Source organism: Malurus melanocephalus, unplaced genomic scaffold (assembly GCF_030028575.1).
Source record: "Malurus melanocephalus ecotype Western Australia unplaced genomic scaffold, MMel_1.1 scaffold_165, whole genome shotgun sequence".
NCBI lineage: Eukaryota > Metazoa > Chordata > Aves > Passeriformes > Maluridae > Malurus > Malurus melanocephalus.
This window is the reverse complement of record NW_026623397.1, coordinates 1,210,697-1,224,376: the sequence shown is the minus strand read 5'-3', so window position 1 is coordinate 1,224,376 and position 13,680 is coordinate 1,210,697. Positions and strand designations below refer to the sequence as shown.

At 42.7% G+C, this 13,680-nt stretch overlaps 1 protein-coding gene across 3 annotated transcripts in view; it reads right to left on the bottom strand.

The window, feature by feature from the left end:
- Positions 1 to 1,085: 1,085 nt before the first annotated feature.
- The window catches only part of MOB2 (MOB kinase activator 2), a 107,059-nt gene continuing 94,464 nt past the window's right edge, over positions 1,086 to 13,680 (bottom strand). For all 3 annotated transcript variants that reach the window (XM_057372173.1, XM_057372172.1, XM_057372171.1), the window contains exons 2-5: positions 11,486 to 11,646; positions 10,192 to 10,285; positions 3,670 to 3,794; positions 1,086 to 2,417 (exon numbers count right to left, since the gene is read on the bottom strand). In XM_057372173.1, the coding sequence (XP_057228156.1) occupies positions 2,107 to 2,417; positions 3,670 to 3,794; positions 10,192 to 10,285; positions 11,486 to 11,646 (691 nt within the window). In that variant the 3' untranslated portion in view covers positions 1,086 to 2,106. The remainder of the gene's footprint in view (positions 2,418 to 3,669; positions 3,795 to 10,191; positions 10,286 to 11,485; positions 11,647 to 13,680) is intronic.

Genomic DNA, 13,680 nt, shown 5'->3' with positions numbered 1-13,680 from the left:
GTGCTGCTCTGGCTGCCACTGCTCACCTCTGGTTTTCCCTCCAGACTTCAGTGCAGGGAATTGTAATGGAAAGGCTCTCATCAGCATGAAGGGAGAGTGAATGGGAATATTTGTCTGGATATGGTGGGGAAGGAGTGTTCTTGAACAGCCTGTGTTAACTGCACCCAGCTGAACAGGTCAGTGAGACTGCAGCACAGCTGGAAGGTACCCACCATCCCAAAAAATAAGGAACACAGGACAAATCTGGCATCATAAAGTTTGAGGTTGTTTTCAATCCCTTCCCCCATCCCTCACTCTTCCACTTCTCTTCTGTGCTCATGCCTTTTTGCTCTTCTCTCACTTCTGTGACTTACTCTCTTTTCTCACTTATTTGTCAAAATCTGGTGTTGCTATTTGCAYGCTTCTTCACAAGCTTTGTTCTTGCTTTTTTTTWATTCTCATGCCTTGTTTTTGTYTGGGTTTTTTTTAAATTTCACCCCTTGGTTGTGCTTTTCGTTTGCTTTTTTTCTTTGCACTTGTTCTACCTTTCTTCTCTTTACTGCCTTTTACTACAGGTACAGACTTTACTCCAGAAAAACTTCCCAGACTTATGCAAGGTCAATTATTAATCATGTATATGCCTCAAGTAATGACCAAAATCAGTAGCAAACAACTGTCACAGCTTTGATATAAGAAAAAAGTGCAAGCAAAATTGGCATTTTCCCAGCTGGAAAACAATGACTGCAAGAATTGGGAAACTTGAAGAAAGCAGTATCAGTCCAGACACAGTACTGATAGAATACTGTATCCAGAGAGGCTGTGATATTTGCTTCAAGTTATCCAGGAACCCACTGCATTTGCAGAATGGATGTCTGTACACACAGGAAACCTCTGTACACACAGCCACCCTCCTTCATCTTCCCTGGGGAGGCAGYTCCTAGGACTACTGGGAAAAGCAAGGAATTCATTATAAATGTAAAATCACAACCCATTATTTATAAAGCTRGCTGCCAGCAGGGCCAGCAGCATTCAGTGGTGGAAGGGAGGGTGTAGGGGTGGAGTCTGGTGACTTCTGACGCTGCACACACAAAAACAAAGCTTGTGGCTGATAGATTTGTTTTTATTATTATAGAACAGATGAACTAAAATAAGCCAACAATATAATTTTATGCCAACAGCCATCTTTCTAGCACAGGCGGTGACTGACTCAGTATACCCTTCTCCCCCCCTCCCCGGGGCCTCTGTTCAAGGGAAAGCAAATGGTGGTGAYGCTTGCACATGGTTTTGGACCACAGTGACCCTACTCCTGTTACCTTTGGAGGTGTACCAGGGAAAAGAAGAGGCAGGGGAGCAGAGAAAAGAGTATATATGTTGTAGGAGCAATAAGCAGAAAGGCTTGTGGATCCTCTTGCACATTCACACCWTGTGACTGAGTAGATGGGACAACTGGAGAACCATGCCCACTTTCAACATGTAGCAAGCCCCTAGTTGCTACTCTAGTCAAGCCAGGAGTTTCTTCCCATTCCAAGCTAACAAAGGGCAAGATGCACTCAATGGGGGAGCTTTGGGTAAGGTAAGGGGCAGTCTATGTAAAACCAAACCAAAAAACCACCCCCACCCCCGCCCCCCCAAAATAAACCCCAAACAAACCTGCATTTTAAGCCACTTCAAAGTAAAAGTTACTTCTTATAATATAATAGATACTTTTTAAATGGCAGGACCACCATCCTAGAAAGACCAAAGGGCTTGCACTCAAGACCAAAGAAAGAAAAACAAAAAACCAACCAACCAACCAAAAGGGGAAAAAAAAAAAAAACCCAACCAAAAACCAAGAGTGGCCCCACTCTCAAGCTTGGCTCTTCTCTAAAAACAGCACTTGTCATCCATCTGAATAGCTAAAAGGAGGAGTGGACAGAAAATAAAATAAAATCGGTGCAACTTCTCGCCGGCTGGCGCATGAACCCAAAGCTCCGTACAGCCCCGTACGACTGCGCGTCCTGCGTGGCAGCATCTCTGCGGTCAGCTTTCATCGCTGTATATGCCCGTATGTATATCTGAACATATACATACACATACACACAATAGATTATACTGTTTATAATGTTAGTTTGGGTCCGGGACGAGGGCTCATCTCTCTTTCACGTGGTTCTGTGCTCCTGCGCTGTTGCTGCTCCCGTTGCCGCTCCCGTTACTGCTGCTCCCGCTGCTGCTGCAGAGGACCTCCGTGAGGTCGTCCATGATGGTGGTCTCTTTAGGGTCCACGAGGTTGAACTCCCTGATGAATAGGATAAAGTGTGTGTAGAGTGTGTTTAAATGTCCGTGCAGCTCCAGTGCCAAAGTCTCCTTAAAGTGTGAGGAGTAGATATGGGCCAGCACATGGAACAGGTACTTGCAGATCTTCTTCACTAGGGACTCAAATGAGTTTGGGAATTCCTTGCCTGAAAGGAAGATGGAGAAACACCGTGATGGCAACCAGCCCACCAGACAGAGCAGACAACCTGAGAGCCCTGTGGAATATTATCCTCTCAAAGGAATTCAGGGGACAAATTTAAGGAGGTATTAAGCACTTTCATTTGAAGTTAAATTTTAAACCTTAAGCAKTCAAAAGGCAGGAAGCAAGGGCAGCTGTCCTCTAAAGCTGCYACATTTTTTGTTACTGGCTGTAAAAATGAGAGGTTCTTCTGTGTCCTTATCTAGTTTGCCCAGAAGTGGGTTTTCCCCCGAACACCAATTCAGAGATCCTAAAACAGAAGCCAGGGTACATTAAGGGTGTATGGCAGTTTGTATATAACTCTACAYAACTTCCCTCATTTCACTGTTGAAATTCTATCCTGTGGGAAAGAAACTGCCTCTTTCCAGATCAAGCTACTTGTAAGCAAAGGCTGCTAGCTTAATGTTTTCCATACTGTAATGTCCTATATTGTAATGTCCTAGTTTCCCAATTACCTGTTGAAGCAGCTCATGAAGCCAGCTGCTTTTAGTCCTGATTAAGCCCAACAACAATAGCTTCAACTTTCTATTTTTTCCCCTTAACCAAAGGCATTGCATGTAGCAATCTTGTTAGGATATAAATTTGAGTTAAAATTACTTTGCTATTGCTTTTCMGATCTTAAAAATCACATTCTTATTTAATCTTTGTAAGGGAAAGGAGACTGCAAACACTCTGAGAGACAACGTTTCAGAGCCTTGGGCAAAGAAAGCAAGCCACATTCCTGACAAACCAATTCACTTCCCACGTTTCTTAATGCATTGAGGCTCTAACGGAAATAGTAAAGCCACACAAAGGCTGAAGTTTGCTATCAGCAGGCTGTATTGAAGACACACATGCTGATCATTCTCAGAATTCTATCGTCTATGAACACAGGCTAGATTATCTCCAAATGCTTGAAAAAAAGGGGTACTGATAATGGAATAYAGACCAAGGGGTCAGGTTTGTGAGACTTTCACCCCAGTTCATACACCAAGAGTGTAAGTCTTTTCTACTGMAAGAATAAACCAAACTTACAATCTTCCTTTTAAAAAAAAACCCAAACAAACAAAACTACAAAAGAAACACACAAAGAAAACTACAAAAAAACCCAGCTAAAATCCATCAAACAGAAGTGAGAAAGCTGATATTCATACACATGCTGAATGCCAACTTTCATTTGACTGATGGCTTCCCCAAAGAGCTCCAGAAAGCAGCCATACCGTATTTTGTTGGAAASACGTCCTCATCCGTCACTAGTTTCTGCACTGAGCTCATGACGAAGTCAACGTACTGAGGAGCAGTGCACTTGATCTTCTTTCCCCGCTCATCATACCAGTAGTACTGTCTGTGGAGAGAAGGGACAGTGTCACCACATCACCCTCTGCCCCCTCAGTTACCCCTCAGAGGTTGTGTCCAAGTAACACAMAACAACAGCTCCAACATTACCAAAACACATCACAACTGTTACTGAAGACATTCACTTCTTTTCTGCATGGAAGACATTGATCCTCTGTTGGCTGATTTTGTCTCTCCCCACCAATGTAGGCCAGCATGCAGGAGCAGTACCAAGCCCAGAAAGCCTTGCTGAGAAATCTCCAAGGGGAGGAGTTCTGCTGAGGGAGTGATAATTCCCTATCCATGRAAGGTTTACATACATACAGAACTGTACAGGAAAACATTACAGAACTATTTTTAAAGGGCAGCAACATTGCAGTGATAAACTGATGAACTTGTGAAGCTTAGCATCACAGAGCAGATTAGTTTTTTAGTGCAATACTGTGAAACAGTCAGACGGTGGCTCCAAAACACTACCTTTTCCAGCCTGGKGCTCAAGTACTGGCACTGATTACAAGTGTTTCAAATCCTGTTCCAAAATSCAACCCAGGGAAAGTTTTTCAGGCTCCTTCTGCACATCCATACCTGCGTGTGTTTGAACTCTGCTCTTTATGTTACAGTTACAGACTCCCCCAAACACCTGAATTTACGTTTGATTCTGCCACCAGTGAATATTCCTGCTGGATCTTAAGGAATAGGCCCTTCAAAAGCAATCATAATTCAGTTAGCCACAATGATTTTGATTAACTGCAACCATCCCTCAGCTGACAGAGAATCTGAAGGCTACAAAATAACTCAAGGTTTGCTCCTTTTTTTGAAAAAGTCATAGTTAATGAAAGCATCCCTAATTGCTACCAGAAGTAGTTATCCATTGGACTAGGCACACAGTGAGAAATGCTTTACAGATAAGGAATTCAGGAAAAAAATTTCTGGTTTTTTTTGTTTGTTTTCTTCCTATGTTACACATTCCTATGAGACATGCCTTGAGTTCCAGTTTATGAACTTCCTTCAGAATGTCTAAATTTCAGGCACAGTCCTGTACCACATCACTAAACAAGCCTCGTTGTATCCTACACCAGGTATCATTCCAGTGTCACATTTAGCCACCTTAAGTCTAACAGGACTAGATTCCAATGGCTTGGAAGGATCTGTGTGTGTCCCTTGGAAAGAGAGGGTTTATAGGTACTGAACAGCAGAACCATCATGAGGCAATTAAAGGAAAAAAAAACATGTTACATCAACTAAAATATTTTAATTTATGATGTGTTTTCATTGCCCTAAAAGAATCTTCAGGGACCTGAGGGTGGTAAGGTGAAGGCACCGACACTGTTCATGCCCCAAGCCCTACAAAAATAAAAGGAAATGAGTAGTTCAAGTTAGGGGAGGAAATGCAACTACAAACTAGTTCTGCAAACATTAAGGTTTTATTTTTCTTTCAGCTTCTTTTTACTATGTGGTGCTTGGTCACTCTGTCATTTACTAGACAGACAAGGATTTARTGCAAAATTGCATAATAAGGTGAGCAAGTGGGTGAAACAGCAAGAGTCAAAAGTTCTTTCTAGAGCTATGTCAGGCATCAAACCCAGCACTTGGGCCCTTAGGCACAGACTGTGCTCTTCACTGCTCACTTCCTTTGTACAATCCACCTCTTAGGAATTACACAACCTAGTGCACCAACACACAACCTCGTTTGGCTACTCCTGCAGTGAGAGACAGTCCCAGGCAATTCAACCTTATTTTGGATTTTAAGACAATGCTTGCCAGCAAGAGCAGAGGCAGGCTGGACTGTTGTACCTCAGCAGTTCTCTCCTGCTGCAGGAATCCTCAACTACAGGATGGAAAGCACAGTTTAGAGTTCCCCTGAGGTGCAAAAATGAGTGTTGATAATTGGATTTTAGTAAAAAGAAACAATCTGGCAACTGTGAAAGTTCACGTATATTCTCATGTATGTGAATTAATCTGCTCTAGCATCCCACTGCATACCCCTTCTGCCTCTCCTTGAAAATTAGGAAATTAATTATGCAAAATTTGAATTAAAARGAAGAATCATTAACAGCAAGGGGATAACTACAAGGATTGCCCTGTTGATCAGAATAATGTATTTTCCTCATGCTTCAGGTGCTGTTGAAGAGATTTCACAGCCCTTAGGGGAAGAGAGGAGCCCCTGATGGGCCATGAACATCTYGCACCTGGTACACAGCTTCCACCCACGCTGCAGTTATCTCCATGAGCAAGATAGGAAGCAGGATGGGGCCGTGGAAGGGCTCACTTGGGCACAGAAGCCTAATTGCATTCCACCACTGGCACTGTGACAGCACGGGCCCATATTAGGGAAYGGATGGGAAGCAGAAAGGACAAGAGGATGAGACTTGAAGGCACTTTTTGAAAAGTTGCAGATTTAAATCTCCCCAGTATGGAGAACATGAGGCTTCTGCAGCTCTGTTCTAAATCCCAGGGAGAAATTACAATGGGTTTAACAGAGAAGGACCTGCAATGCAAATAATGAAGTATAACACATGTGAAACCACAAATTAAATCACAATCCTGCATCTTAATATATGTATGTACTTTATCCCTTTTCCTCTAAAACATCTGGGTTGGTGTTGATGACACAGAAGCCAAACCAGAAGTTAAATCAACATACAAGAAAAGCTTCTGGAAGGAGGGAAAAGCATATACTGTGGAAATTATTTTGCCTGGAAAGGAAGGAGAGACAGTCCTGGTAGAAATACCAAAAAACAGGGTATATGAAGAAAGCAGGATAAAAGTCAGAGGCAGGAATGTAGTGTTTGTCAGCAGCTGCAACAGTTTGGACGGTTTCACAGGGGCTAGGCAATGTTTGGATGGCAGAGAAGAGAAAGGAGGCATCACATAAAACCACACAGCTGGGAGAACTTACATTTAAATTAAGCACTCTAGGAAGAAATACCCTCCATATGCACAGACACCAAGGGCAAGGTAAACACGATAAAGAAGACTAAGATTAGAAAAAAATAAGTGACAAGAATTATAAATTAAGGGATTTCACTGGACCAAAAYCACATTTTGAAAGGTGGGCTTCCAAAACGTTTGCATCCATCCTTGATTTCCGCCTCAGGATTTTTTGTAAATCCATCCTTTTATGTATAGGCTCTTATGTAGTACATTCACTGCACCACTTTCACGAGTTTTACCCAAATGTCAGCTAGAAAACCAGTTTATACCTCAAGGTGCTTTAAAGCTGGTTTGTGGAATAACAAGAATACTAAACTTTAGTAGTAAATGCTGTGTTAAAATAAAGTACCTCTTTACAACATGTGATAAATACATTAATGAGCAAAATTAAGTAATTCCCACAGTTATATTCATGTCACCCTCATTAAAAGTTTGAGGATAACTGGTCATTATGATATTTCTCTTGGTATTATCCCACCTTGCCAGCAACTGCTTCTGTCTGTTCTACACCGAGACAAAGTTTTGGTCAGATCTCCTGGTGACCATAAGCAGAAATTCTCCTCCTCACTGTGTGCAGATGGCTGTGCTATCTCACGTATCTGACAGAGGGCTGAAAGCTGCATCTGTCTGCAGTTTGTCAGTTGGCTGCAGCTTCTCCAAGATGTTAAAACCTTACCTCAGACATTCAAGTGTATCCAGTGCTTACTGTGCCAGCAAATACTTTAAATTTAGGACTGGGTACTTGCAATGCAATTTGAATGTCAAGTAACTTGACAAGCAACCAATTCTCAATAGTTACTTGAACATATCAACCTTAAATAAAAAAAAAAAAGCCTTTCTTAAGCATGACCAAAATGGTTTGATCCAAAATGCATTGTCAGGGACTGAGCAGGGGAAACATAAAAGTGGAACAGAATGCAGACTTTAATATGGAACTACCCAAGAAATTAGCAAGGAAAAAAAGGGAAAACTTCACCCTCATTCCAAGGTACTGTAATTCTATGGCAATCTTACATAGCCAGATGTTATGCTATGATTTTATTCCAGTGGTCACGAATAAACATGGCCAAAGAAGGCTAAGTCTGGAGTGCCCACCAGCACTCCATTAATCAGCAATGGGCACTAATGTTTAGGTGTTTCTCTTTACACCCTGGAGACATGTCTGAGGTACAATGAGCCACAGCAACTGGTGCTTCTCCAACACAACAAGCACAYGGTTAGCTTACCAGAGCTAGGAAAGGCAGAACAAAAAGATCAGGATTTGGGGAACACAATGACGAATGGAGCCCTCAAAGCTGAACTGTACTGAGGTGTGTAGGCAGCTGATCCCCTCGGTGGTTTTTTCACAGACCCACACAGCTGCTAAAGCATGCAGCCTCCAGTCTGCAAACATTAATCAACCACCTGCCCCCAGTACAGGAAGGTACTGAAGTTGTTATGATTTAGCTACACACAAACCATTTCAAGTGCTTCACCCAARTGTAGACATGCTTCCTGTTATTCCCAAATAGCACAATTTTTCAGTTTTCCAAAACAAAGGGTAGGAACATTCTGCTATCAGTCYCCACCACTAAAAATACAGGCTACAGCTGGAGTCACCTACAGGCACTTCCTCTCTTTATTCTGCAGCACAAACTGCTTACAGGGAACTCTTGTTTAAGGCTCACTAGAGCAGAATGGAGAAACACTAACATAGGTTCCACATCACCAYCTCCTTTTAGCCACTATTTCCCACCAGCCAAGTGATAAACAGTTAAACAGTGCTTGGGGTAGCCAGTGTTACATCAGGATCTTAAACACCAGCAAGCCTGGGAACAAGAATCAACAAAATACTCATCTTACTGTTCACCATTTCTTATTTAGAGACATGCTGTCTCCTTTTGATAAAATCTGGGCCCAGCAGAGATTTATTACTTTCTCTTCCAGCTTGGTTTCAAAGTCTCTAGCATGGCCTTTAACTCTGTAACAGTTATCATTCCAACTTTTACATGCAAAAATACCCTCCATACACTTTGCATGCTTCTGAGTGCTCTCAAACAAAGCCCCTGATATTAATTTCAAGTGTACATGATAGCCTAAGTGCATTAAACAAGGCTTTCTGTCTAAGAACTATGYAATGATTGTCAGAGATAGAATATAYAGYTCTGGTTCTGTTGTGTACATTTCCTGGGATGTTTGTTTGATGTACTATGACATTAACTGCCCAGTCTTCTCTTTAAAAATCCATCTCAGCTAAATTAATCCTGGGAAATGCAAGAGGAGGGAAGAAAAGGACCATCTACACAATGATGTTGTTGGAGGAAAAAACCCAAAACACAACAGGCTTATKCATACTTGACTGGATCTCATATTCCATCATGTTGGACTGTGCTCATCAAGAGCAGTTTATGKTAACTTTTTCTTACATTAACACTGTACAGTAAAACTACAAAGCTTTCTGTCAGAACTGACAGCTAGACAATGTTAAAAAAGCCTGCTAAGTTCTAGAGGTGGAGAAGTGCCAAACCAAAACGTTTTCCTTACTCTCACAAAGCTGCCACTTGTGTCCTCTGTGCCCAGGGGCTCAGGCAGAGAAGAGAGCCTGTGGYTCACCTCAGGCTAGAGGTTATCCCCAGCAGCCTGGTGCTCTGTCAGCATTCCAGCTGTCACAAGCACCCTCTGAGGTTTTCACAACCCACTTCTCCTCCCCTGCCTTCTCTGGAATCCCAGTGCTGTAACCAGTACAGACAGTCCTGCCCTGCCCTTGCTGAGGAGCACACTCCATGCAGGTACCTCCATGAGAAGCTGCACTGCAGGCTCAGGGCTGAGCTCTGGTGGCAGGAGCACAACAAAGGACATGGGAACCTGTGGCCCAGCCAGGTGACACTCGGAGGACACAGCAGGATCTGACAACACCAATACCTSATGTGGGCTTTCTCAGCTATGAGAGTATAAAAGCCTGGAGTTTCCTTTGTTCAGGGTCCCTCTGTGAGGGCAATGGATTGGGCTGTTGTGAGGTTATTTAGTCACTGTACCAGGTTAATTTTAAGGATCTGGATGTCCAGGACTCTGCTATGGAAAACGTGGGACAAGCCAGTAATGAAAGCTGGTCTGAGCGAGTGCAGGGTGTGTAGCTGTGAAGGGGTCTTGCTCCCAGCTCATGAACGCCAGTGACTCCTGAAGGGTCAGGCAGGGAAGYTTCCTTAAYRCCTTCCTTTTCCCTCTTCACCAGGCACACATGTGGTCATTTGCCTCTCTGATCTGACTTTATAAAACAGCTCAGAGCACTCAAAGATTCACATCCTTCTAGTCCTCCACAAAACCAGACTTCCACCACACTTCATTGCTGAAGGGAGAGGATGCACGGCTGACACGTCCTCAACAAGCAGAGATCTGCTGTAATACACTTGCCTGATGACTATCAATATCCTCCCCCATGCAACTCTGAAGACATRGAAACTTTGTGTATGTCATAAATGAAAATATTGACTTACGTATTGCACACTGCCATGGTCTGACATGACTCTCCTGTACAGAACTCTGAGATTGTACTATACTGTAAGTTGATGTGATGAAAGAAAGTTGTTGCTGAAAAATAAACAAAAAAAAAAGAAATTCAGAAGTAAAACTTTCAAACACTCGTTATCTTCCAGACAATTATTTAAATAGTGCAAGTGAAGCGACCTCAATCTTGAGCTTGCATACGAATTTAAACATGCTTTAGCTAAATGAGCCTAATGATGAACTGCAAAACAAAGAGTTACACAGAATGAAAGCTCTTGTTTTGGTTTAAGATGAAAGCACCATGATGCATTAGCTCTTATTACTCACAAAGCAGCAAGACTGGAAAGCGTCTCCATCATCAGCCTCACCTTTACAGCAGAATACTCWGCTGTAAGCTGAAGGCAAACAATTTGCTACATTCTTTTGAAGTCAGACTTAAAATATACAGTGGCTAGAAAACAGMACTAATAGTTTTCACGACACAACTCCTTGTAAAAACAACCAGTTTGAAACCTAGTACACTTCTACTTTTAAAAAATCTCTTGAGATAATTTAACATCTTAATRCTTCTCACAGGGCACCTCACTTTTTCTTAATGAGTCCCTATAAACTTTCCTAGTGTGCAGTTTAAAGTTGTTTCTTGCTAGTACTACATGCTGTTGAAAGTATGAACAAGAGTGGGCCATAGCTGCAAATGAGGACTGGCAGGAGACGCCCAGGGGAGTGCAGTAAATCAGGGCTGAGGTACACRGGTACAACATTCAGTCACAGCAGCTGGTCACATCTCTGAGTTTCACCCTGTCTACTGTTTAAATCCACAGTAATTCCACCTAGATTTGAAATCAGTGGGGAGAAATAAAATCTAACCAAAAGCCTCCACCACTTCTGGCTTTAGGCATAAGTTGCTTTACATACAAGTCTTCAGAAACCACAGTTTTACAATGCTTCTGGAAGGTCCGTAGCTTGAGTCAGAAATTTGCAGAACCAGCCAGTTCAGCAAGCAGTCAATGGGAATTTTGATGGGAACATCAAAAACTGCAATGCCTTCAGTGCCACGGGAGGGACTGGGAGGAAGAAATGCACCAAGGCTTTTACACTGCTGAGCACAGCTGGGCTGTGCATGAGACAGCTCAATTACCACTCAAGGTATAATGACATGCGTTACACAGTAAGCATAAATAGTCACTGARTGTTTCTCTAAGCACTGAAAACAGCAAAAGGAATGAATGAATGGCCTCTCAAGCATGGACAGCAAGCTCAGAGCTGTTTGAACACAATACTCACTGTTGCTGGCAAGCCACTCGTTGAGGTCTATTTCCCGTGGTAACATCACTAGCTCCTTAAATTCAAAGTCGGTAATTCTGGATTTTGTGTATTCCGGCTCTAGGTAAAGTTTCTTCTCTTCTGGTGCTGGCTTTTTACCATTTGGCTTTCCCTTGGATTTCCTGTGAAAGATTCAAAAAGAGAGAAATGGGGTTACCTCTACTGTTGAACAGCTACAGAAACTTGAAAGCAGCTGGTTCATCCAAACTCCTGTATTTGCCCTGACACCACTCCTCCTGCATTCCCTCCCTTTAGCTTCATTTTGCTGCTCTATCTCCACTGCCCCTTGGCCAGATGAGATTGTAAACTACTGGGAGAGCACTCTCCTCAGGCCTGGGAACAGTGGTGACAGCAGGACAGCTCTGTGCCTGAAGGAGCCACTCAAATGTGASGATCCAAGAACTGGCTACATCACACAGTTCTGGTCACCTGCACAACAGGAGTCTGAGAAACAGCAAATCCARCTGTGGCCAAGAAGATAGCTGGAAAACCTGGGGCTGCTTGTTCAAAGCTACAGCATTCCTTGCTCTCCAGCCCTATCAGAAGCCTTCTCAAGTGAACATCTGCGACCCCAGGGAAAAGCACCAACAACCACAAAAACACCTGTTTTCTCAATTCCAGGGATACCTGAGACAGAAAGATCCAAGTTCATGTTTTTCTGAAAAGGGTTGGAAATCCAAGGCATTATGAAATAAACTTCCACTTGGATTTATAAAAGCACAGGAACCATATTCCATAAAATCCATTTATCTCCTTGGCATATTATGACTTTTCATCTCCCATTTGCAAAGTGTTTGCTGYAATCACTAAAGTTTTCCTCTCGCTTGTTTTAACTAGACTATCAACCCAACCCATATTCCTGGAYCAGGGATTCAGTGGCTTTAGAGGAAAGACAGTGGGCCAAGCACTTAGGTCTTTCAGGCTATGTGGTCAAACATCCATGTGCTCCTACAGTTAAAAAAAAATCCACCTAAGCAGAGATGGAAGATCTATTTCAGGGTGAGGAACAATCATAGGGCAATAATTGCTGTCCATTATCATATGAACACAAGGAAGAGATGCTAGCTCCTTTTTAACATCAGACTATCTTGGTTACAGTGATTTTTAAGGATTTATAAAGCCAAGACAAGCKCACCTTTGCAGATGACTGCATGAGGTTTACTGTCAAAACTCACTGAGATYTCATGCAAAGGAAACAGACCTTACATTTTGGCTCTTAACACACTTAAATAATCTTCCAGCTGTATTCCTGTCTGAGATATATGCAAGCTTGATTTTTGCCATGAGGATGTGATACACATCTTTCCTGGAATGGCGTCTGAAGTGTCAGTGCTCTTCTTAGAGAAAATATGATTACTCAGTTTTCTCTCTTCATGGCCTCTYTACTGATCTGTTTATTAAATCCATCATCAGAAAGATCTGTCACCCACATAATCCCTACTGAAGCAGGGAGGGACCAAGATGCACCTTGCACAGGACAGCAGCAGTGTAACTTGGGTCATGAGCACTGCCAGTGTTCACTGCCTTAAACTTGKGCTGAGCCTTCTTCACACTTGTAACAGTAAATTAGGACTACAGGGACTTCAGAAAGGCCATCATAAAGGAAAATGAAGGAAAACGTGGTGACAGCAGCACAATATACACTTACAGCCTCATGATATATTTACACAGATGTGCAGACAGCACTGCAGGTGCCTGTCAGGGAACAGATGGTCACACCCTCTTTCCTCATGTTAATGAGAAAGGTGCACTTCATGGTTGAACAGAGYATGTCTGTGACATTTTCTAAAGAATACAAATACAGGATGAAAATCAACTAAAGCCAGAATTCACAAGGATGAATTTGGCACACAGCTGTACTCCTGTACATGTCTGGCCATGTCCTTTTTCCACAGCAGCGCATTTCAATTCAAATGGCACACACAAGATTTGTCCCTTACATTTATGTAATGAACTGAACTGGACTGATTCTCATGGCTGCTCCACAAAGGGGWGCTTTAGGACATGAGAATTCAGCTGTTCCTCAGTGCAAGACTCTTAATACAGAAGGGTTGCTTGGWTAGATAACAGTTCCTGGTATTGTCAGACTATTCGTGTCTTCAAACCCTTGCATTTGCTACATTTAGCGGTTTCTGGGTATGGTTTGACTGGGGGGG